The sequence below is a fragment of the Amblyomma mixtum genome, chromosome 5 (genome assembly GCF_055824585.1).
Source record: "Amblyomma mixtum isolate Tamu chromosome 5, ASM5582458v1, whole genome shotgun sequence".
Taxonomy (NCBI): Eukaryota; Metazoa; Arthropoda; class Arachnida; order Ixodida; family Ixodidae; genus Amblyomma; species Amblyomma mixtum.
Window position 1 is genome coordinate 88,749,635 of NC_143016.1, and position 26,042 is coordinate 88,775,676.

Here is a 26,042-nt window from a genome sequence, read left to right on the forward strand (position 1 = left end):
ACGGAAGAGGGATGGAATGGACTTTTGACAACCACAGACAAATTGCAACAAGTCGCCCTCACGTCTTGGGCCCAAGCAGTCGCCCCCACCTGGGGGTCATGCCACCCTACTATGCCTCAATAACTCCAGTTGTGGCAATAAAGTTTACTCATTCACTCCACAACAATGTAGGGGGACTCCTCTGTCTGGCTAAAACCCGGCACCTTTGAGGAGAATGCATATGTTCTGGTGCCTTTTTACCAAATTGCGAAATTCTAGAGTCCCGTGTACTGTGCGACGTCAGTGTAGTTAAAGAACCCCAGGGAGTCGAAATTTTCGGATACCTTTACTACGGCGTCCCTCATAGCCTGAGTCGCTTTGGGACGTTAAATGTCCACATACCAAACCAATCAATCACTAGAACCACAAATTACCATGTTACGATTTTTTACGCAGCCCTCGATTAAAGGTCACCGGTTCGAATAAATGACTCCTGCAGCTGAAAGGGAAACTAACAATGAATACAAAAGAAACCATTAATTCAGAAAGAATGATGCGATTGTCAGTGCATATAGGTGTAGGTTTTATTAACCTTGTCAAGTGTATAGTGAAAATTTGCTCCTCACAGAGGACAGTAACTAGTTTCTGCTTTGGCATAGAATAGCAGCAGCCGTAAGGGTGCAATGAGTCGGGGGGAGCGAGCGCGCGTTCACTTCTTCAGCTTCTGCAGCTTCTCGATCTCCTCGCGAGTGGTGGCCGACGTCTGCTGCTTGAGCTCCTCGTTGCCCGCCGTGACGCCCCAGTTGTCCGGCTGCGAGAAGGCGCTCGAGAAGGGCCGTCCGGTCGACGGCTTCAGGCTCTCCCAGTAGGCGCGCGATGCCCTGCAATACGGCAAAGTCGCCACGTGGCCGTTTTAGCAAGTAAACGAGCCGATATCATCATCAGCAGCAGTCCGCCTAATATCGCTGCACGGCGATGATGAAGGTTATCAACATCAGCAGCAGCCCAGCTACGTTTAGTTAAAGACAAAGGCCTCTGCCCAGTGGTCTCAAATTAATCGTGTCTTGCTCCACGGAAACTTCTTAATCTCATCCATCACGTGACTTTCTTTCCCTCCCTACTACGCATACCTTGTCTCAGAATCCCCTACGCTACCCTTAAGGAACATCGGCTATTCTCCGCATTACGCCCCCTGACAATATCCATTTCCTTTTCTTCATTTAGGCTAGGATATCACTAACCAGCGTTTGGCCTCTAGCCCGTAATAGGCAATCCTAATTAGTCCAGTCCACACACGTGACGATGCACTAAACACAACTGGACAGCTTGCTCAAAGTGGCATGAATGTCTGAATCTCGAAGCTGTTATAGAAAATATCGAGGAAGCAACAGGGAAAGTTGAGCTAGCTGGTAGGCCATGTTCGCAGAAAGAGCGTTAAAAGACAAGGCAAGAATACGGGACGAGCGCTTGCCCTGTCTTCTTGCTCATCCCTTGTCTTTTAGTACTGCTTCTACGAACATATCGAGGGAACTACTGCGAGCCAAACTCTTCATCAGCACAAAACGCCGGCGAAAAGTGCTGCCACCGAGCATGACTTCACAAGACGGCTTCACATGAGCTCCGTGTAGAAGAGCACGGAATGTCTTAGTCCCTGCCTAACTCGGTATAAAAACTGCGATAAATAACTTCATAAAAGGCAGAGTACATCTCCCACCCGCAAAATTAATTAGCAAATACCGCCCAGAAACTCGAATCAAAATTATATGGACCCCTGCACATTCACTCCTCCCAGGAAACGAAACGGTCAACAACATAGCCCGAGAACTAACTATCCGGGCAGGACCAGACGCGTTCCCAAACCACGGGACCAGCTCAGCGAGGGACTATCTACTCACTTTTAGTGAAATCACGACTTTCTATCAAAAGAGCAGATTAGAATATCCCCATCCCAACCCCACGCTCACGCAAGAGCAAGCAACCACTCTCAGGCAGCTCCAAACGCACACATTGCCATGCCCCGCAATACTAGCCAAAATTCATCCAGTTATATACTCTGCAGAATGAAAAAGCTGCGGAGAGTATGCTAACCTTAACCACATCATGTGGACCTGCAGTAAAAACCCTTTCAGCGGAATAACCACAGAGGAGCAGTGGGAGACCGCGCTGCGCAGCTCGGACCTGTGGCAGAAAAAGTTGCCCGCCGAGATCCAAGAGATCAAGGCCACCAAGCGACAGTAGCCCGCCAGCGCCAGAAGAGAGCCTCCCTTTTCAAAAACTCTATAAATAAAGTTTATTCTCTCTCTCTCTCTCTACCACCACGAGGGACCTGGAGCTCAATAAGTGCAACACCGTCCATCGCATTTGGTAACAGTGCCTGCCTTTTGACCTGCCCGAATCTCTCCTCAGCAGTCAGTATAAACACTGAACTCAAGATGCACGCTGGGGACCACAGATGCCGTCTGCGCTGAGTTCATCAGAAAAACAATGATATACTGTAGGCCTCGTAGTGTGGCTCGGAACACACAATATGCGGTCGAAGCCTACTTCACGAAGGATTTCGAGCAGAGCGAGGCTGATGAGTTTTAATTTAGCTGGCACAATGAAAACAATGTACAGTTCTAGGCAGTGTCCTGACAAGTTTTGTGCTCTGTGTCGCGGTGCATTCGAATGCTGCAAAGTTTTAGCCCCACTGGGGTGATCGCCATTGGTTCAGTGGCTTTGATGTCCGGCTGCTTGATTTCAATGTCACAGGTTCGATGCGGGCCGCGGCGGAGCGGAATTTCCATGGAGGTGAAACAAAAAAATCCCATGCGCTGCGCGATGTCAGCGCATGTAAAAGAAATCTAGGCGGTCTAAATTAGTCCGGAGCCCTCCACTAGGGCGTCTGTCATAGCCCATATGTCGCTTAGAAAAGTTAAAACCCCATAATCTACAATTTATGAAAACCATAGCAAGGCGGCTTTCTAAATGAATTCTCCCTGAAAAAGACAGACTACTTTCCTGGGCTTGATCATGTTGGGCGAGCTTACGGCATGGCCGCTCATCAGGAACTCCAACGTAACGTAAATTGCATGGCAGATGATAAGTCGGATGAATAGTTTACCCGTAGCCGATGGAGTCGCCTTGGGTTCTTTCCTACTTCTGCGTCGCACAACCAAACGCAAAAAATCTGAAGCACGATCGAGCCCTCCTTGTCTCGTACTGCTGTACATCATATTTTGCAACATGAAGCTGCTACCTACATTTCATTTTATTACCACTTCTAGGGAAAGTGGCGCCGCATGCAATAGGCAGGGAGGAAGCCCCATGCTACGTGCACTCTGGATTCTACACAAGAAAAAGTGCACCGCTGAAATAATGACTAACTTCATGGCCGGCGTGAACAGGGGCTGGCATGGCCCTTGTTTTTCACTTTCTTCTTTCACTCCCTTCTTCTTTCCTTCCCTTGTGGCGCGGTTGAAGTGTACAGCGAGAATTCAGACAGTTACCCGCCTTTCATTTCCGGGTTGCCAATCATTCTTAGTGATTTTAATTTTTCCTGAGCATTCCTTGGTCCGGTCTATCCTTCCTCTCCCCTGCAAGTGGAGAAGGGGTTCCCTTTCCTATACCTGCAAACTGCCAACTGTGGCTGGTGGAGAGAAGGAAATCCCCAAACCACCTCCTCCCCCGTTTGGCAGGAGGAGGCTTCACACTGACGCCGCCGCCGGGCATTTTTCGCCTCTATGGCCCTCGTAATGATATCTGATTAAAAATCAATGTTCCACCCCAAAGTAGAGGGCCTAGAAAAAGAATGCATTTTATCTACAAGGGTGACATAAAACCATTGTTTTATAGAAGGCTAGATTTCTTCAGGTGAGCATGCCTTGCATAGCCGCTATTGTAAGGCACCAGTCACCCGCACGCATCATAGCCATCATCAAACCCACAGACATCGAAATGTCTTAGAGCAATGAGATGCCACAATAAGCCATTTATGACGTTGTTAATAAAGCTTATCTTTCCATTATTCTCTTCACTTATTTCTCTCTTAAGAATGGCCTAAGCAGAACGGGAACTTACCGAGCGCGAACCCAGGGCTTGGTGTGCATGCGCAGGCCCTCACCCCAGGCGTCGTGCTTCTGCGACCCGTCAGGCAGCACGCCGCCACGCTCCGCGGACAGCTCCTCGGCGATGGCGCGCACGTGGTACGGCTCGAAGCCGCAGCAGCCGCCGATGTAGCGGACGCCCAACTCGTACGCCTCGCGCGCGTAGCGCTGGATGTCCCAGCGGGAGCACACACGCGGCTCCAGGGCTGCGTCGGGAGACAGTGTGCCACACCCGTTCGACAAGCGTTCGCTTGCGGGGAAAACAAAGCAACGAACACCGCCTGGCGTTCTGCCAAAAAGGCGCAATTGATATTCTATAAACTGAGAGACGTATTTAACAAACAGACACGGAAAGTTGTATATTGCGTCTGAACATTGTAGACTAAAGCTTGCTAGGTCTGGCAAGACCTGGATGTCTTAAATTCTGAAACAGCCACTCCTCCCCACTATGGGAAGATGAAAAGTCGGGAATTTTTGCTCTGGACTGATTTAGAGCAAAGACTCCAACCATGTAGTAAAACTGAACAGTACTTTTTTTTTTTTTTTTCATGCAGGCCTCCACTGTAGAAGGCGCTACTCGGAATTACGCCGCAAAAGCAACGGCGAATGTACAAGCCTCGATATCCTCAAAAATAATGGCCTAATTATTTTTCGCCCTTCAGGGGCCATGGCACGAACGACTCCAGACACTAAATATGGCGAGTTTCGAGTACAAATGCATTTTAACATATCTAGAGCGCAGCGTATTGAGTGGTTCTTGCCCCACTATCTTCATATCCCATGTTCAAATTTTTGTCAACGGTAATTCAACGGCGTTTTTTCCCCCTGTTAACATTCCGTGCCTTTGCTGATCCAGGTAAATTGTACCCGGCATTCTGGACAGCTACCCACTACACTGACATTTGTTGCACATAAAGGCAGCCCCTGCATAACTCCATGACAGCAGGCATTTTATCATGAATTAAACGCTTCTATTTAGTAACGTTTATAAACGTGTGGCTCATCGAAGAGGCCCAATATTACTCTAACGAAAGCCAAGAAGACATTCAGCGACTATGGCTTCCCTGTGACAAAGCGTTGTGCCTCACCGAACGGGAATTCGGGCAGGTCGATGAATCCCTGCTTGCCGGCGTCTGGCGTGTGGTACGCGAGCGGCTGGGTGATGAAGTGCGCCTTGAGACCCGCAGCACGCACCGCATCGATCATGAGCTTCAGGCCTTCGAGCACCACGAATGGGTCGAAGTGGCAGTTGATGCCCACTACGTTTGCGCCTGCGATCGAGCAGAGAGGAAGGCGATGAGGATCAGTGATATAGATACTCCTCTGCAGAACTTGTGTTGCAGAGAATACAGGGTTTGATTCCTTATGCGGTATAAGTGAAAGCATAATACGGTGGAAAGAAAATACATCTGTGCGCAAATCCTTAACAGCGGGGGATTTAGCCGATAAACGCAGGGAGGGGGGGGGGGGGGGGGGAGGGGACGCCAACGGCATCCTCCATCCTCTATGGGTCATCCATAAATCCACCCCTGTACTTGAAATACGGTTAGCGTTTATGAGGAATGCACAGATGCCGTCGACTTGGAGACTCAAGCGATGATCTCGCTGTGCAGTAGATCAAAGTCATTATCACAATTGTCGCCACGTACATACGACGTCACGACCATCAGCATATCCTCTATGCCATGGCGTCATCGGCAGTGTTATAGGCATCCTGTTTCAGCTCACCTTCTTCCTGCGAATATTTTATTTATTTATTTATTTGCCGCGCGGAAGCTGGCTCACTTTTTGCTTCCGGAATTATCTGGACGGAACATTCCGGAGCAGTTATGAGCGCCACAAACGTCGCCAGCAACCTGAATTCGCCGAATGCCTTCGCATTACACGAGTTAACAATGATTACTCATGCGTAAAGAGCGTTACTTCGGAAGTGCGCCCAAAGTACTGCAAACAGAAATGAATCTCTTCTACTAGGCGGAATGAATTAGCAGTCAGCTAACTCACCGGCCTTGACCATGCGCACGGCGCACTCTCCAGCTGGCACGCCGTGCATGTCTCCCTCGGGGCCAATGCACAGCGTGGCCACCACTGGAAGTCCCGTCTCCTTGCACACCTCGATCGCCATCTCCATCTCCTCCACGTGCTCGAAGTACTGCGCACAGACGGCAGAGTACATTATGGCAGCGGTGTCGTTGATGACATCTACTATAGCATTCAGTGCCGATGGAAGCACCCAAATTCGGTGTCAGAAAACTTCGCTTGTGAAGCAAGCGAGTCTTTATTTATTTAGAAGCGGCTAATGTTTTTCAGCACGACGGTAGTTGCATCTAACCATGACGACCAGCTCCTTGGGTAGAGAACTCAACTGTGCGTAGTCCCGCGGTCGTAATTAACGAGATGTGGCAGTGCTTGATTTTTGCAGACGACACAAAACAAGAGACCAGAAGGAAAAATGAGTCAGGGAACGAGGCAGTCAAATTCAAGGCTTAGCCACTAGTTGTACGCTACAGACGCTTAATGGTAGCATCCGTGCTTAGTCATCTACAGCTAGGGATCCGAACACTCTAGCCATGGACCGGCAAGCCGAATGAATGTACCAGTTTAAACGGGCCACTGAAGACTAGGCAAGGGGTGTTAGCTCATGAAGCCTTCGTATGATGGCACTATAGTTTTAGTGTACCAGCTGAATGTGAATAAATTGAATGATAAATTACGCGAAGAGTAGAACCATCTGCAAAGAGAGATAGAGAGTAAAAGTAGAGAAAGGTAGGAAGATGTCTGCTGCCCTGCGTTGGAAGGAGTTGTAGAAAAAAAAAAAGCCATAGGAAGTGTATCGCTGATAGGTGCGCCTTGACTGGCGTGATGTACGTGAATGCTTCGATGCATGCATCGTACCGTACAAACCTATAGTTTTCCCTATTGATTGGCGTTCTGTACCGCACCCTCCATGAAAGTACCTCCGCTCTTTGAATACGCCACCCCTAGGTTTACCTAGACCCAGGACCGCACCTCACAACGAATAGAGAACCACCGGCTAAATATGAACGCGCACGGCCGGTAAAGGAGTAATATGGTGTGCACAGGCACTCGCAATGATTGTTTTTTTTTTTATTATGGTTTAACGTCAGGAGGGAGCTCAGGCTATGAGGGACGCCGTAGTGAAGGGCTCCGGAATTTCGACCACCTGGGGTTCTTTAACGTGCACTGACATCGCACAGCACACGAGCCTCTAGAATTTCGCCTTCATCGAAATTCTGCCGCCGTGGCCGGGATCGAACCCGCGTCTTACGGGCCAGCAGCCGAGCGCCGTAACCACTGAGCCACCGCGGCGGGGCGGCACTCGCAATGAACCGCAGCGCCCAGTCAAATGCGTTAGGTCAGGCCCGTCGCCTTGAGAGACCGCAAGAGTTCCTTCACAGCTTCCAGATGATGTGCGGTGGCCACGACGTCGAAAAATCATTTGTCTAGACATGCCAGTGTTGTATAGAGCGACCAAACCCTTTCTAGAGAGCACGATCCACCAGAAATACAGTCCCGGTATTAAGCATGAAATGCTTTTACCACCCGTGGTCGGCGCGCTCCGGGTGACAGCGCCAGAACGGAGGAAGAACATGGAGACGAACCTAAACGAACTTCGGCGGAACTTTACGTCTGCCCCAAGGTGCCTACGTGCTGCGCAGCCGCCGGAACAGAACATGCGTCATCAACAGCGTCTTCCTAGACCGATCGCGGGCGAAGCCAGCGCGCGGCGGGAAAGAACATAAACTCTGTCCTACAGCCCGAGCGGTGCAAGCGCAGTTCTCGTGACGTGAGAACGAAGCGGGAGCGCCGTGCGTGGCCGTGCGTATAGCTTAATCTGCGCACCCGAAGGAACTGATCCTGAATACGCTATGCAAGGGGTTTAGTCTCGTGCGGAGCCATGGCGCCATCCTTCGACGCGCCGCGGAAGCCTCCGTTGTAAGCAGTGTGAGCGGCCCTGGACGTTGCACTCGCTGCCCTTTCCGCCCGAGCGACGCTGTGGGCATATCGTTGTGTCTTGCCGAGACAAGACTTGGCAACAAGGTTTCAGGCTCTACTATGTGCTACGCCCGTATGCAAAGCATTGTATGCTTACGCCTACTCTCACTACGAAAGATAGTGCTTTTTTAAAAATCATTTCTTGTTGCGCACTGCGCCCGCAGCGTCTGTAAATTAAGCAATATTTTTCGAGCAACGCAAACGAAGGTCTGAGGTGTGTGCACGAAGGAAGAACGATTCTGCGGCTCACTAATAGAGTCTCATGCTATCAGTACGATATATGCCACTAGGTGGACCTAGACGTAGGTGTGTAGGCATGTGTGGAGCGTACCTCGCAGATGAGGAAGTCCAGCTTGTTCTTGACGAAGACGTTGATCTGCTTGCGGAAGACGTCCTGGACCTCGGCCTTGGGGCAGCCGCTTAGGTAAGAGGGTGTTTGCGAGATGCCGCCTGCCACGAGCGCATTCTTCTCGGCGGCCACCTCCAGAGCCAGCTTGCATGCCGCCTCGTTGATGTCAGCGCCCTGCGTGAGGACGACAGCAGAGTATAGCAATTAAGGACCATTTAAAGAAGGCTACTGCACAGAAATATATCACCACTGCTAGGTCAAGTGGCATGCATACCGTCAGGGACTTTCCGGCCAAGTTTCCACGGTTGATGAGCTTGTCGTCGCTGGCATAGAAGGTGAAAGCTTGCATAACGTCGGCGCCTGCACGCAGGAACTCCCGGTGCAGCTGACGCACTGGTGTAAAAGACAGGGGAGAAAAAAAAACGGGAGACAGTCGTGAGCACTGGCAGTACAAGGTGTGAAAAAAATAAACGAGAGTAAAAGTCAGTAGCGCAACGTTTTCCTGAAACTGCTTGCAGTGCAGTGCAGTTTTCAATGCCATAACGAAATCATCACTGTATTTGCATTCAGCACAAAACTGCTCAGGCCACCTGGTCATCAAGGTGGTCAAATTGCGCAGGCTTATTTTGTTAAACTGAGGACAGCACGTCCCATATGATACTGGCCACGGATACCCTTTCATTATTTTTTTTTGCCCGTGTGTTCTGTTCAGATTACCATTATATTCACTTCGACCATGTCTTTCCACATCACTCGATGACACAATTGCACCACGAGTGAGAAAGTGCTCTCACTCGCGACTTCTTGGAGGCGCTTCATGAAAATCGAAAGCCCAGCTGGTTCGTCTGACGGACTGCACAGAAGTCTGACGGACTGCAACGCTATACGAGCGTTGAAAATAAATCAGTCGAGGGAAGGAAAGAACTCGAAAGAACGTATCCCCCAATACGACACGCCCTTCAGAGCATCAGCTGTGCGTGTGAGGGGAAGGTGAAAGGCAGTTCGGGTGCACAGTCACAAGGTCATTTAGCTGTGACGATGAGTGTTATAAATGGGTCACGTGACCTTGCTACGCGGTGTAACTTTAGGCGCACCCATGAGATCGAAGGAGGGAGACAAGCTTCACAATACCAGTTGACGCTGTAATAGGAAAAGCGCTGAAAGACGTTAAAAAACGGCGGTGCCGACCACCCTGACGATCCGTGCCTGCAGTCGCTTGCGAACTCGCTTCAAAGGTATACGCATACCTGCTTCCGGGTGCTCGGAGGCGGCCTCGGGAGTCCAGGGGCCGGCCTTGACGTAGCCCCTCTTCTCGAGGGCGAATACGAAGCCGCCATCGCCGATCACGACGCCTTTGTCCAGGCGCTCCAGCAGTCCTACTTTAGACTGCAGAGAGAGAGTAAAAGAGAGCGCTAACTAAATGACAGGGTTGGGCTAACTGGTGCTTGCTGTATGCGAAGGGGTAATTAGAGCGAAAAAAAAAAACTAAGTAAGAGAAAGACTTCACAGGAAGCAGCACTGGTTAGGCACAACGGAGAGCATCCTGGAACGTCGCGATGGCGATGTTTATCGCTAATACGTTGAAGATCGAGTCTACAAGAAGAGGAAGAACTGGGCTCAGTGTGCTGCGAGGAACATGATTAAAGAAGAGAGCTCACGGACATGAGCAGCGACCATTTAAAAGTGAGCATGCAGCAATGTGTGGCGCGATCGAAGCTGTACGAAGCAGCTGACCAGTTTATCCTGTTTAGTGGCGGAAGTGGAGGAGAAAACATTTATTACAGCGCTGTATTGAACTGGGAAAGGAAGGTGGGGATGGTCGTTGCGCTGGGTGGCAGTCCCTATTCCGGGACGCCATTGGCCACCGCCGCTGCCCGTGCTCTCTGGGCCAGGGACCGCTGGGCCTCCAGGTCCGAGATGGATAGGGCCGCCTCCCAGCCCTTCCTAGTTAGCTGACTTATAATGGCTATATGTGTATTGTTCTGGCAGGCTCACACCATGTCAGAGCACCGACACGCAAATGCCTTTGTTTTCGACAAAGCGGCTTATTAGTGCTGTACCTCTGTGGCTACGCTACGACACCTATGGTAGTACGTCAACCCGTTAAGCTGCCGTTCCGCAGCCCCCGAAAAGTAGGTGAAGGCGCGGAACCACGACAGCGCATGCGCAATAGACACCCTACTGGTGTGATGTATATCGCCGCTGGTATACAGCTCCATTTTATTGAAACTCTATAATGCTGCGTGTGTAATAACGCCTTAAAATGCGCTTAATCATCCAGCCGACCAGGGCAAAGAGTATTGTTTACATATAGACCTCAGACGCGCACGAATAATGAAGAGACCCGAAGCTTGACTAAGTTTGTTTTCATCCGGAATCAAAACGAACGCACGAGTTCTGTTTGATGTGCACCCTTTTGTGTTTTCAGCACGGGACGATAAGGAATGTCACAGGATTGATCACCTGGCGGGAGCTTATCGTGCCCACAGATAACGTGACGGCTCGTGCAACCACAGGCGAAACAAATATTGCACCCATCATTGACGTCCTCATTGTTTGCATGACACGAGTGGGAGTGCCAACAACGAAGGAACCAGTTCTCTCTTGTTCCCGATGTTATCGCTCTAGTGTGGCCTTCCAGAAAGCACGAAGGAAAGGGAAACAGAACAAGGTGTTTTGGAAGTGTGTTAAGCCAAGTTTTCGTTACCATTGCATGGTCAAAAACAAGCTATCCTAGTGCGCTGTTTCAACATAAGTGCCGAAACGATCCCCCATCGAAAAACAGAAAAAGTTTTTTTTTTCTGTCGTTACAACAGATTTTTTTATAGTGTTCCTGGTTATAAACCCGCAGCACCAACAGAAATTTTTGTAGTAACAACAAAATTTGCTGCAGTATTCTGCAGTTCATTGTCGCATACGACAGCACTACAGAAAAGTACTGCAACGTTACAGGAAAATTCGTAATTCCGACAAAATGGCCATACGCTCTGGCTTAGCTTAGTCCCGATTTTGATATTTTTTCGACTCGGTCGAGAATTGCAATGATTCTCGAAGAGGGATTAACTATACATTAGCGTTCCAGTTAAGCACAGCAATATTGAGCTAGAAATAAAGAATTTTTGTAACCATCGAAGTCGAAAAAAATCACTATATTTTTTTCATTTTTCGAGAAAAAGAGGAAGTAGCAGCAAAAATTTGAGATAATATTTATGATGAGAAGGGAAAAGAAACAAACTTTTTTTAGGCTTTTTAGGTTGTGTTTTCAGTACGTGTGAGCATCGATTTAGCAAAGTTCAGACATTAAGCCAAGACGTTTAAACATTAAGAGAGACTGTCCACTACTTAACACACGGAGTTACAAGCAACTACAAAACAGAAAGGAATAAAAGTCGAGGGGAAGCGTACTTAGACGTGAAGACAGCAAAGAAAGCTATAAGAGCAAAAAATATTCTGTAATATTGTGACGAAGACGACGAAGCTGGCAGCGGCGCGGGACGGCGCGCTCGCGCTAGGCCAGCGGTCATTAAAATCATCTCTTATTCATCGTTCATCACGCCTCATTCTTCGGCTGGCCGCCACGTTACATTTGGTGGAGGTGGTGGAGGTGGGACCAAAGTTTTCAAAGCATCTGTGTACAGTGTATAAAGCAAAACTATCTATGACTTTTCATACAGCAGGATAATAACTAACCCGTTTGCCATTGAAAAAAAAAAAAGAAATGATCGGCAACCTAAGCAGTTTGCAGACCGACGCGAAGTTATAACGTTGTAGCTAAGAAGGCACTTCTGTACATTGTTTCATGCTTCGTAAATGCTTACCTTATGTTTTTTTACTATGGGAAGAAAAAGGAGGAAAAAAAAACAATGTTATGCGTTGAGTACTGAAATATCGATATGAAGTCGCTGCGGTTCTGGTGTGAGGCTCTCAGCCGGCGGCCTGCGCAGCCAGATGAGACGCTACCGGCTACGGTGGTTTTTAGAGCAATGTCTGCTCGAAAAGACGGCAGGAAAGACTAATTATAATGTCAAACATTCACGAGCATTCCCTCTAAAAATAATCACGCACTATCTAATTTCGATCTACATTTCTTTATTGGCAGTACACCACTCGAGAGCGCTCAACCCAAATTTTCCAGCCAAATATACATGCTGCCAAGAATCTACCGTTGTTCACACGGTGCAACGACAGCGCTTTTCTCACGTCTATGAGAGGTGCTACTACAGCTAATAACGTGGCGATCACTGCGTAGTCATCACTGCCTTGCACTGAGCGACTGGGTAAACATTTTTTCTGCGCAAGCACCACTCGCCAGTCTGGATAAAACTTGATCCCTAGTGAGGAATACAGCGTTGCTTTTCATCATGTAGTCATTGCCATCACCATCACCACTTCCATAAAAGTCGGCTGTAGTACAAAGACGCTGTCAGTGTTTTCGGCCAGCCACGGCCGCGCTGTTCCAGCAGATTTCCTGAACTTGTCGCATCTGACTCGGTAACGCCTTTCCTTCTTTGATATCCCTCGAACACACTCTCTAACATGTGGGATAAATGTCCTCCGCATGCTGAATTTTTATTTTTCATTTCAGCAAAAATATCCTCAGCTCACTTGCTCTTTAAACCTTGCACCATCTGTTCAGCATGTGTTCAGCGCTTAAACCTGTCGTCAATACCGATGACGTATACAAGGTGTTACTTGAGCCAATTAAAAAATAAGCGGCAAACCGCAACACCACATTGTTTGCCTTCATGTGACGATCCTGTAAGTGTTTTTTTTGTATATTTCTTTGATTATTTAATTAACGATGAATTAAGCAAAAATGTTAATATTTACATTAGGGCCAAGTGCGTTTCGTTAAGCTGTAGAGGGTGTTCAGAAACAACCGATCCAATTCCGGCATTTAAAGAAAGACCGCGAAATATATTTAAAAAAAAAAAAAACACGTCTGCTCTCATGCTCTACCCTCTTGCAGGGCCGCCAGCCGTGTTTTCAACGGACGGAATGGTGAACGCTCATGTAGCCAAGCGACCGGCCGCCGCTCTGTTCGACGGGGTGAACAATGATACAAACGAAGAAAATGAAGGCTACCTTGAGCTGCAAGACAATTGCTTTTCCTTCCTTTTTTGTTTTGTCTTTGTGGAGGAGGAGGGGGAGGTAGAAGAGGAAAGGCAGGGAGGTTAACCGGAAGAATAATCGGTTTGCTACCCTACACGGGGGGAAAGGAGTGAGGGGATAAAAAAAAATGAAAGAGAAAAGAGAGTAGCAGAAAATTGAAGTCACTCTAAAAAGTCAGTGTCTAAAAATCAGTCAGTCACAGTCAGTCTAAAAGTCACAGCAGTCAGCAAAAAGTGCAGGCCAGAAGTTCGCAAGAAGCGGAGCTGTGCCTTGGAGGCCTTCAAGCCGACGACCGCCGCGGCCAGTGGCCGAGAATCTTCATTTCCGTCAGTGGGCGTGGATCTAGACGCTCCAGCGCACGTCTGATGGCTTAACGACAGCTGGTGGGTGATGGCTTAACAACAGCCACGTCTTAATTGCCTCTCTGTGGCCTGCCTACCACTTATCGCAGATCACGGCGTGCGCTTTCCATGTTCCGGAAAAATCTGCGGACGCATTTTCGAGATCACGCTGACAGCGGCGTCGGCCGCTAACTTCAAAACGGTGAGCGCGCACGCTTCTTTTATTCAAAACGCGATTGGCAGCGTTAGCAAGAGAGCAAAACACGTGTCTTTTTTTTTTTTTGCATATTTCGCGGGCTTTCTTTAAATGCTGGAAAAAAGCGCCACGTAGGAGATATCTTGCTGCAAAAAACTGGATCGGTTAGTTAACTGTTAACTGTTAACAGTTAATTAACTGTAAGCGGAGTTTAAGAAAAGCCTCATGAGCGCGACACGACGGGAAACAATATGTAGCTGGCTTCACCCAGCCATGGTGCACTGTTTCTTTTTCTTTTTTAACCCTCGGCTCTTGGTCACGTGATATACACTTTATAAGCTACCGTGCAACGGCAGAGACGCCAGCGGTGGCTTCCGTCAGAGCGATGACATAAAGGCAGAGCTTGATGTAAATTGCTGCATTAGTAAATGATGATTAGCGCTGATCATTGCGGTTCGCTTTGTCATTTTTCTCATCTTTCTCACTACAAAGCATCAAGTTCATTGACTTATTTGCTCTGAAAAAAAAAAAAGAACAGTTTGCTTTTCTTTGCATCCTCGAGAACAACAGCGAAAAACAGCAGCAGGAAAAAAAAAGCTGCTGCGTGAGAAATGCATCTGCAGCAGCAGGTGGACGTCTACAAAGAAATCGTGTACCCCAGTCAAGCCTGATCACATACGTTTCGTACTGGCTTAGTCGCACGCCCACATCTGCAGTAACAACACCTCGCTCCCTTACGAACCGTTTTATCTGCTGCTATCAGCGCGAGCTCGGTGCAGTCGCCTAGAAGTATGTGCTTGTGCTGCAACAATTTATGTAGCTGAGTCGCGAGAGCCCAGAAAATTACTTTCAGTAACACCAGCGGCGTCCTGACCTCTAAGGAGCTGATCATGATAAACAAAATCGTGTTGAACTGTGATCTTCGATCTCGACAGAAACAATGGATTGACGTCAAATTTGTTATCATTATTATTAAATACAATGCACACCTTGATTTTAGCACTATCATCAGAGTCAGCGGAGCACTGGAACTGTCGTGCACAAACCAAGCCCATTAATGTGGGTTTCCTGGTTCATTTTTGCTCAAGAAGCGTAGAAACGATAACGCAGACAAAGAATCCACAGGCAACACGGGCACCGACTTTAGTCCTCGGTTGTATATCTGCACTGATAACGTCTCTTCGCAGCGATCACCTGCGGTATCAGTGCTCATGGAACATCATTCTTGAAGACAGCAGTCTGCGCGCAGCAAGTGACGCGTCCCGCGAACAATGTAACCGATGCCAACAGTGCTAAAAGATATTACTTAACTGTACCTGTGAGACCACTGCTGGGAAACACCGCGTCAATTCCATCCTTCCAGAACCATCATTCCGCGATGATACACATCACCAGCATGCAGGTTCCAGAACCATCATCCTGCGCAAGCTCCCCATCACCACCATTCCGCGATGACACATACCAGCATGCGGGTGCCGAGTCGCTGACGCCTACTAATGACATGCTGCCGACGAAGCGTAACACACCACGCACACAAGCAAAATACACGCTACGCCACTCACGATGCGCTACCTCTACTACGCCCCTGCGCGCTCACCTTCGTGCGAAGATGGCGATTTTGTCGACATGCCGGGGTGGCTCGCTCCCCCTCAATTTTGAAGGGGCCTGCCCGGCCTGCTACGCCATCCTAATGGGACAAACGGCTCCCGATGACCAAAGTGGGTCAAGCTGGAGAATTTTGCACAGGCGCCATGATGTTTTCCCAGCTGGCGCTGGGATGCGCGGTAAAGACCACGAGCCGTCGTGTTTGTCATCTTTCTCGTTCGGTTATTCATATTTTCAATTCTTTTGAAATAATGGACAGGTGAATTTTGCCGGCTGAGGTGAGTTCACATATTCGCAAAACGTTAACAAACTATCACGTTCCTTGAAGATCCGCCTCTCCCCAGTCCACAGAGACGTAGACGCAGTTTTGAACCCGTGCAATGATGGCTAAAAGGAAACGAAGACGGCAATGTCTTGCTTCTATAGAGCGAGATTACAGCTGCATCAGTTCGAAAGTCAGGCATAGAGCCGATCGCTTCGCTAATGAGGCTCGATGAATTGCTTCATTTGGTCATCCAGATGTCAGCATCATCATCATCAGCCTGACTACGCCCACTGTAGGGCAAAGGCCTCTCCCATGTCTCTCCAATTAACCCTGTCTTCCCACAACTCACCATCATTTGGAGTAACATTGGGCGCAGCAGTAATGATCGGGTTTACAAACCACGAGCGCTGAAGACGAAAAGGCATCGACGAGACTTTGTGAGGGGCTGTTGTGTTGCTGTTCTGCACCTTTGTCCTGTACGTTCGGACCGTAAAAAAATTTGCGCAAACAATTTTTTTGTTTAGCAGCTCTTGACCTCCCATAACGGAAGCAACCTTGCCCCGTCAACGTACCCGATAAATACAACAGTTGATGTCCGATACCGTTATTGACAGAGGTGGTGTGTCTGAAAGGTCGAAGAGGTGGGGGCGTTAAGCGTGCTATTCCCAGAAAAGGATGAATCACAGCGAAGCTGCGGTCAAAGATCGCCCAGAGGAGAGGTCAACTGTGTACACGTGACCCGCAAGGGCTTTTTGCGCTCTCTCAGTTCAATGCGAAGCACTTCCTGTGCGCCCGCTTTACACCCGCCAGTACGCCCGTACGTGGCCCGTGAAATCTGCCACGGAGCAGCGCATCTCGCAGATAAGGGCAAAGTGCCGGGAGCCGGATGTCGTCGAGATTGTGAGCGGTTTGTTTGACCTCGGTCAATGAGCGTGTTGCGTCCTGTGCCGGTGGCGCGTGCCAGACTCGTCTGTTGAAATAAGACGCATTGACTGGGCGCGTTATCGATGCGTACGAAGGTCCAAACTTTTATTCTCTCACGGCGAGCTGTCGGGGGCCACGAAGTTTGAACACGTCTGACGGTTCACCGCTCTGGACCCGAGCACAGCAATGCAGAGATGGGTGTGTTGAACAGCGAGCGATCGAAAGCAGTGCCGTGTCTTTTGACACGACAAAAAAAAAAAAAAACGCACCACGCCGCCAGAAGATAAGTGTCCTTCTACCCATCATGCGGCATGCGTCTAAAAAGCAACCACGGAAGCCACTTTTGCGGCCACCATTACGCCGTACAGGATGTGTTAGATTACATGTAAAAAGGCACTCAACCGACGCCTTGTTTGCAGGGCTTCAGCGGAAAACATGTTCAGGCGCACTTCATTGCCCTCACAGCAATTGAGGATTGAGTCTTTGTCGTTTCTCGGGCTGATCTGTAATGTGGTCATCGGCATCGCGGATGCTATAGCATTCGAAAGTGCATCCTTGGGTATGAGACCTCAGCCCTTTGATCGCTTGCTCAGCTACTCCGCCGTGTTATCGTGTAATGTGATACACACTAGCTCTCCCTAATCGCAGAAACCCTCAGCGGCATTGCGCTCGCGCCCTTGTCTAACGGGCAAGATAGCTGCATTTGATGTTTTGTGGTGTAAAAGTAGTGACAGCAGATGTTTATTGTTAACTCGTGAGGTTGGCTTGTAAAGTTAGTCTTCTTTACAAAGTACACGAAATCTCTTGATTCGTTCTGGCTCTTTGAGTCGTACCAGGCTTCGCTGGAGCAAGGTAGTCAGTCACTGACTCAAGCAATGTGCGTAGTGTCCATAACGGTAAGAGAGAAACTGTTCCAAAGTTAGTAGCCCAGAAAAAAAAAAAAACAGATGGAACAATTCGAAAAACCTGAAATGTTGGACTACCTGCAGTCGTCATAAAGGCGTACAAAAAACGACATATGAAGCTTGGCAGCATTTGGAGATGGTCACTCGACACTCTTTTATGCAACTTCATACAAGAAAAGAAAGAGAACAGAAAGAAAGAAATTCTGCGTGCTCTAAAGAGGTTCACGCGATAAAAACTGAATTGATGTAAGCCGCCCTTGCTTTCGATAGTGCTTATGCATACATGTCTTATTGCTTTCGGACGTTGAACCCTCCTATGTACATTACGTGTACAAACCGCAGACGCAGCTTGTAGAACAAACAAGGCTTTTGATAACCCGTATGACACTGTGCATGTCCGCTGTACTTAAAGAGGGAACAAACAAAATGAGGACTGATAAGCTTTATCTATTATTTTTTGCACAGCAAACAAGATTGAAGCCTCACCTAGGAAGCACAGTTTCCAACTACAACTGCAATTTTCGGATCATTTCGGCTGCGCTGTCGTCAGCCTAGACCAAACAATGAAGCCCTTAGACATATCCTTACATTGATAGCAGCAATCGACTGTTTTCTCTTTACTGTCGTTATTTTGAAGAAGGTTTGGTTTGGTTTATGGGGTTTAACGTCCCGAAGCGACTCAAGCTATGAGGGACGCCGTAGTGAAGGGCTCCGGAAATTTCGATCACCTGGGGTTCTTTAACGTGCACTGACATCGCACTCTACACGAGCCTCTAGAATATCGCCTCCATCGAATTTTGAGGAAGGATTTCCTGCATCAAGTTTGGATATGTAATTAGACTATAGGCCGTAGGGCGCATACACTCGTCCCTTGCGAGTGGGGCTCGGAGCAAAACTGTGGTTTCTGCGGATTTTGGGAAGGTTCTCCTGCGGCTGTGTGTACGTGCGCAGGTATAGCTACAATATGAAAGTTTGCATGAAAGGACGAGTTCCATGGTTATTTCTGCTCTAAAGTTGAAGTCGACTTTACGATATTATTCACCAAAAAAAAAAAACTTGGTCATAAAATACGAAAAACATGTTTGTCACACTTACCTATGAAGTAATCATTAATTGAATGATTAAAACATAAGCGTCTTCTATGCTGGAGCTCTGTGTACAAATCAGACCGTTTGGATGTGCTCACGGTTATGCGCGCGCCAGATGTAAGCATTGCACGCGGCAACGTGTTCATCAGTGCTAAATATGACTTGAAGCAGGCGATACAGTGAAGTGGCACGTTCGTACTCAATGACTCGCTCACAGATGGGTCGAACTATTAAGGATTACGAATGCTCACAGAGGACAAATTTTTTTTTTTTTTGGAAGAGTACGAAGAAAAAAGGGGGGAAAGCAATTACATCAACACGGACAATGCATCTGGTAGCGTTATGGAACGTTCCACCTCGTCAATAAGTTTGCATAACAGCGTAAAAAAAAATTGTAGTAGCTTGGTAGGCATGTCATTCAAGCGCACAGGAGCATATCAGAGCTCCACACAAGCATTACGTGTACAAAACAAATCGAAAAACTGAACGGCGAGGAAAATATCGGTGGCCAATGGTCGTGCTGCTAGTGCAAAACCCAGAAATCAAGTTGCCTTCACGGTAATGAACGACCGAGTAAAATACGAATTCAGCCGGTACGCGAAGCCAATTCGAAGGTGGTTCAACTCGCATCGGTTTCTATTATTGAACCAACGGGAAGGAAATATCAAAAGTTCAGTTCGCGCGTCAGGCGAACGTTCAGACGTAAAATTGCGTTGGTGCCGCCGCGGTGGCTCAGTGGCTATGGTGCTCGGCTGCTGTCCCGAAAGACGTGGGTTCGATCCCGGCCGCGGCGGTTGAATTTCTTTGGAGGAGAAATTCGAGGCCCGTGTACTGTGCGATGTCAGTGCACGTTAAAGAACCCCAGGTGGTCGAAATTTCCGGAGCCCTCCACTACGGCGTCTCTCATAGCCATAGTTGCTTTGGGACGTTAAACCCCATAAACCAACCAACCAAAATTGCGTTGAACTCGGAGAAATCGATTAAACGTAATCTACTTCAGTGGGACGTTGGGAGCGCGCGTTACACAACACATAGAAGCAAGATACGGAGCGACAATTGCATTGCTTCAGTTTTATCGCTTCGATAGTCCATAGGTATATCCGCTTTAAGGAGTGGCACTTCAAGGATTAACATTGTGTATGACGTGTACATCTGTTCAATTTGGTTTTAGTGAAGGGCTCCGGAAATTTCGACCACCTGGGGTTCTTTAACGTGCACTGACATCGCACAGTACACGGGCTTCTAGAACTTCGCCTCCATCGAAATTCAGCCGCCGCGGTCGGGATCGAACCCGCGTCTTTCGGGCCAGCAGCCGAGCCCCGTAACCACTGAGCCACGGCGGCGGGTGCTGTTCAATTTTTATTGCGAAAGCAATGCTATTCCCAAGAACGGCCTTTGGCGTAGCGGCGGCCACTTGCCACGTTTGACCTTTAGAATGACCCCTGACGTCATACCATGCCTAATGACGTCACAACGTGACGTCATACCAGGAGCGAGAGACGGGCTACCAACTCGGCACTTCGGATAACGGCGGCCGCTTGCCACGGCGCGCCGCGCTCCTCCCGCTAGAGTCGCTAGTGACGTTATGGCGTGACGTCATACCAGGAGCGAGAGACGGGCTACCAACTCGGCCCGTCGGGTAACGGCGGCCGCTTGGCACGGCGCGCCGCGTTCTTCCCACTGCTTTCGCAACCTACCAGCCTTAACCAAAGCTAAGCCCCCGCCATTTTTTTTTTTTTTTAGTAGCATCACGAGAGGTCGACCAGGCGGTCGTCTGGTGTCCCGTGCAGGACCGCAGTGGCGGAACGGACGAGAGTGTGCGCATGCACACAAAGTGCATGCCAGTTGCATCGTCGTCTGATCGGCTGTTCTGCTCTGATTGGTTCTGCAGACGGGCCACAACCCGGCAAGCACTCTGTGCGCGTGCGCATAACCTCGTCTTTTTCGCCGCTAGAATACACGCAAGAGACATTGAACGACCGTCTGGTCGACGCTACCGTGATACTACTAAAAAAAATGGAGAGCTGTACCAGTCGCGATATCGAATGAAGGCAATTAAGACTACGAAGCAACGAAGCGGACTTCCTTTGCTGCTTCGGTTTTCCTTTCTTTTCGAAGAAGGAAGTATTTGAGCGTTGCCAGGGTTGAGTAAAAGACGCGTTCGTGCGCCAGAATTCTGGACGAGACGATGCTCTCCTGGCTTCAGCGAGCGACGGCGATAACTTGCGCAAAAGCGCATTCGACGACTTTCGCAATGCACCATGCAAGCCCCGGCGGATGGTTCCGCATGCTGATATTTTTGGCAGATAACTTTTTTTTTTTACCGCAACGGCGTCTAAAATGCTTGCGACATGTGCGAACGTCGCATGGACTTATCTTTCCCCCCACGAAGATACTTGTTTTATCTTCAGTTGCTTGCAATTGATGCGCCTTAGATCATTCCCTTTCTGAACTGAGTCACACTATTAGCTGCCATTTCGCAAGACTCCGTGTCCGCCCTTCTGCGCTTCTGCCCTTTTGTCCGGAGTGTTCTGAGCTAAAAGTCACGTTGTCTGCCAATCTGACGTTTCCTTCACCGCCGGCACGTACACGCGTAGTGCACTGCAGCATGCATGCACGTAGGCTACGAACTAGAAAACGTTAACTGCAAATTAACGGCGTAAATGATAAATGCGTTGCTTAGCTTCGATTATGTGAAGGAAGCAGTTTTTTTTCCAACGCAGTTCCTTCAGTTCAAAGATTTTTCCTTTTTAACTAAAAAATTAAGGCAAGAATAGCGACTTGAGGGCCGTCCGCGTGAAGTTACTAGCAAGTAAAACATATCCGCCGAATGAAATACGATGCCTAGCTACCGTTTTCCACTGAAACTGCACTTCGCGCTTTGGTTATTGAGGTTTGGTGGATAGCACCATGCAGCACTCAGAGGCATATTGCAAATGACACTACGCATGACACGGCGCTAACCGATATTGACGAGCTGCGGAATCTTCCTGCGTCCGTCCGATGCGCAGATCGTGCAGAACTCGCGTTTTGGAGAACAAAAGGTGAAACCATGTCAGTTTTGGGGACTGATAAATTAAGCCTGACGCTGCAAGGCAGTACGATAAGCGACAGTCTCGTTGTGGGCGTACGCTGGCTACGCTGTACTCAGACGAGCAAGCTTCATGAGCACTGCTCCCTGGAAAAGTGACGAACCAATCGAAGTCGTGGGGCCTACTCTCACCCAGGATCCCGTGACAAAGGAGCAGAGCAGCATGGAAGACTGCACAGTACCTGCTACTTTTGCATAGATTCCGCTGGGCTCCAGCGTGGATGTACAAAGCATGGCTGACATCTTCACTCTTTTGCTTCATGAAGCTGCCTGGATGCCGGCCCTGCTCGAACCTTAGAAGAGGACTGGAATGCTACGTGGCTTCACTGAAGGAGTTTTCTCTTCGGGTAAATAATTACAGGAGTGTGCGAGGAGGCTTCTGATATATATTCGTTGCTCAGAAATGGACCATAAATGGCGACGGTGGCAATTACAAACGTTTCTGGGTTATTGTGCGAGTCATCAAAGATGGCGGCAGTGTCCGCAGTGTAAATGCGAGGCCAGTGTAGCCAGTAGCTGACAACAGTCTCAGTTCCAAGCGCAGTTCATGTGCCACGTAAAAAATGTGTAGCACGGAGAAGGATGTGGTGCAAAGCGAATAATAGCCTTCTCAGCGAAAGATGGAACTTGTTACTATGAACGCGCCTGAAATTACCAGCATTCTGAAGCTTTAGTTTCCGCAACACTGATGTAGAAAATCTCTGTCTTTCTCGAACTCTTCTCTCATGAGCAATAAAGCATTCCTCTTTTTTCTTCCTTCTTCATTTCCCAGTCAATAGTGTTCAACAGCTAAACGCGCGACAGATTCCATCTTAGTCGAATATTTCAGATTCACTGCGCTTTCGGTTTGATTTTTCATCGACACAAACTTCCTGTGTCTTGGGGAGAGGCTGACATCTCTTGGGGAGAGGAGGTAGCAAGGCAACGGCACTCGAGAAGGGAGTGTGGCAGGAAGCGGCCAATATTCCCGGAAAGAAGCGACCGCGCTGCTAAGCTATATATGTTTGCTACAGCAAAGCAGGAAACCGTTCATCTCCAGAGCGATGAGAGAGTCGCGGCATGAAGGGCCTCTCATAGCGAGCGCGGTCGGCAGCTCGCCATACTGAAAGAAGAGACCCTACCACGGCGTCTAGCTGCATCCGGTGTACATGAACTCCCGTTTTATACGCTTAAAGGTGCACCTGATAACTCACAGGGAAACTTCAAAGCGGGACATTTACCAGCTGCAACGCCTGGAGCTGACTGGTTTTATCCAGGATGCAACGTGCTTAACGTCAGTCGGCTTGCAGTAAAGCTTAATAGCTCTTCATACCCCGACGACTTCGCATAATAGGAAATAGCGAAACTACCGTCGTCTCCTCTGCTGTCGGCTTGACACGAGTACTTTGAAACGAGGGGCACTAAACGATTCGCGAAGCCTGGAGCTTTTAGGGAGGAAGTTCACCGCCCGCTGGAAACATCGAGAGAGCGTTATCAAGGGCGCTAGAACAAGTGCGGCTACGGAGCTAAAAGACGCAAACCTTCTCAAGCATGCAGGATGAAAATAATAACATAGCTACAAGACAGAAGAAAGTCAAACGGCGGCCTTTCGCAGTCGTAGAGTGTCATCAAGCTGACATCTCTACCGCTCTGAGGAGAAGTGGAAAAGAAAAAAGGGTTGCATGACGGAGCCTGCTGTCTCTTGTAACGCCCACGAGGAACACTAAACAACGAAAACATCGTCCGGTGGTGTCGAATGTACAAAGAGAGAAGCCACCTTCCTCGATAAGATTGCAAGAGGAGTGCCGAGATCCTGTGCGCGCCGGCTGAAGATCCAGAAAAAACCAGCGGCGCTCGGATAGGAGAAATCTGAACATATCGTCTTCGACGGAAACAACAAAAACTGAAGCTTTTGCTTCACGTGCTCACCATGATGGTCTGTAGATACCGGGGCGGCGGGACGCTTGTTGCTCTACGTTAGAAACGGTGCCTCGGCAAAAGAATTATTTCCTAGCGTCGGGTCCCCGCATAAATAGGGGCTTTGTGCACACGGCCCTAACCCCCGGGAAGGAAGCGGGGGGGGGGGGTGCTTTCCTCCTTTCACATGTGCACACATATGTGTACATGCTGGGGTGTAAGGCGAGAGGAACAAGGCACTATCGATCTTCGGGACTGTATAGTAAGGGACTCCCTGCCACGCACACGTGCGTACATTTCTTCCTTCTCCTCTCCGTCGGCCCCCTCCTCCTCCGGATGACCGCTAGAGCGGCCATGGTCTCCACTCCCGCCTGTCACTTCTCGCCCTCTTTTTCCTTTAACTGTCAGTTACTCCCCCTCCGCCCTTGAGGCAGTGAGAGAGAGAATCCGAGAACGTTGAACGGGAAACGACCGGCCGCGTACGGGCAGCAGTCGAGGAGAACGGAGGAGAGAACCCTCCCTCCTCCTTCAAACAACAAGAGAGGGCAACCTGTGGCGACTCTCATCCGGACCGTGGCAGCGGCCGGTCCGAGAGGGGCGAAGTTGAACGGAGGGCATCTCCAGCACGTGCCCCATTTTGTAAACCCCTCCAACTCTCAGCTACCTCTCCCTCTTCTCAACAAGGTCGTGATATCAGCAAACCAAAGCGAGATGCGACCTAATCGCGGAGGAAAACTTCGTGCAGCAAGTGCGCAGGTTCGCATCTGCGTTTTCGCACGGCTCCTCTGTAGAAAAACGCAAAGTTGATTCGGTTGCTGGCCATATAGTGCCAGTCCGTTTGCGCACATGGAGTGCTCCTTTCACGTCGTGCTATCGTTTTGTGTGCGCGGAGCGTGGTGCTAGGATTTCGAAAGTCGACGAGGCGGCTCCTCTCACTGGAAGAGGGAGAGAGAGAGAGAGAGAGAGGTATGGCGACCTTGGGCAGGCTCCCAGCCGAGCTGCTGCTGCGGCGGCAACGTGCAACCCGGCTCTGGCATTGCGTGAGACGCGCCGACGGCCGCCGCCGCTGCCCAGCCAGACACCTGAGGTGGGCATCCCCGACCTGCAATTTGCCCGCGAAAGGCGCGCGCTTCCCCTCTAAATGCTCGTGTGCTTCTGTAGTGCGCACGGCGCTGTCCGGAGGGCCGGACACGCCTCCGCACGAGGGCTAATACTCACTGACCCTGTTTCCGCTGATGTAATTTTTGTATAGGCTGTACAAAACCTGCATTGGGCGAGTCGGTCAATGACCGCGCGTGCAGGGCCTCCAGGGCACCGCAGACCCGCCGTACTCAGTGACCATACTGGACTTCATTGTGTCCGGTTCGGGCGTACTCGCGCATGTTTACGATATGCGTTTTTGTGTGTTTTTATATTTCGGGCAAAAAGAAAGAAAGGGAAAACAGCTCGACTAGCGGTAGGTGCAGGCGCTTCGTATCTCGCGTCAAGTGGGCGTTTTTGTTGCTGGGTCCTTGAAAAAAAAAAAAAAAGCAAAAGTGCGCTGGGACTCTCGGAACATACTTGAATATCCTCGTCGAGTCGTGTGAAAACATTCGAAACTTGCGAGAAGCGAAGCCTTGTTAAACGCGTTCTATTTGCTTTGACGGGTGCGTACGAATTCAGTGCTGGCGCTCTTCATCCGCTGCTTATATACATTACTGCCGAAGCCAGTCCAGTTACTCGGACTTTGTAACACCGCACATTATTAATTAGATAGCCGGTGCATGGACAGGACGCGTCATCGAAGCCAGGAGCCAATGGAAGGCCACCTTTTCCCAACACAAAGCGAATAGGCGCAGAGTGCAAATAGTAACGCGTTAGAGAGTGAAAGTGTGTGCGAAGATAGCGGTGACGCCTTAAGTGCCCAGGCAGTTGTTGGACGCAGTTTTCCGCGACACTACTTAGAAGAGACAGAAAAAGAAAGGAATTGTGACTTCAGTGGAGCCTGCCTCAGGATTGCTCATGTGTTAAAGCTTTCTGCTAGTACTCGGCAGTAGTCGTCATGAAAAACTCTTGTTATCTTTGATACCTCCGCACTGGCAAAGAGAAACGGCATGCTGAGAAGCTGTCTGGTGTCTTTACTCTTCTGAGTGGACATAACGCATACCTCCACGGTTCTCCTTTTCATGGATTCTCCTTTTGGTTCTTCT

The 26,042-nt window shown here is 49.2% G+C and overlaps 2 protein-coding genes across 2 annotated transcripts in view; one reads left to right on the forward strand and one right to left on the reverse strand.

Annotated features, from left to right (window-relative positions):
- Nucleotides 1-501: 501 nt before the first annotated feature.
- On the reverse strand, nucleotides 502-24,012 carry LOC149342945 (betaine--homocysteine S-methyltransferase 1-like). The gene is made up of 8 exons (XM_089545489.1): nucleotides 23,866-24,012; nucleotides 9,678-9,816; nucleotides 8,705-8,823; nucleotides 8,413-8,604; nucleotides 6,069-6,216; nucleotides 5,153-5,335; nucleotides 4,039-4,270; nucleotides 502-860 (listed from the first exon to the last, which is right to left on the reverse strand). The coding sequence occupies exons 1-8, from the start codon at nucleotides 23,866-23,868 to the stop codon at nucleotides 689-691; spliced, it is 1,188 nt and encodes a 395-aa protein (XP_089401615.1). The 5' UTR covers nucleotides 23,869-24,012; the 3' UTR covers nucleotides 502-688.
- A 797-nt stretch (nucleotides 24,013-24,809) lies between these two features.
- The window catches only part of LOC149342946 (dimethylglycine dehydrogenase, mitochondrial-like), a 44,360-nt gene continuing 43,127 nt past the window's right edge, over nucleotides 24,810-26,042 (forward strand). The window contains exon 1 of the mRNA XM_089545490.1: nucleotides 24,810-24,940. Coding sequence (XP_089401616.1) covers nucleotides 24,822-24,940 — 119 coding nt within the window. The 5' untranslated portion in view covers nucleotides 24,810-24,821. The remainder of the gene's footprint in view (nucleotides 24,941-26,042) is intronic.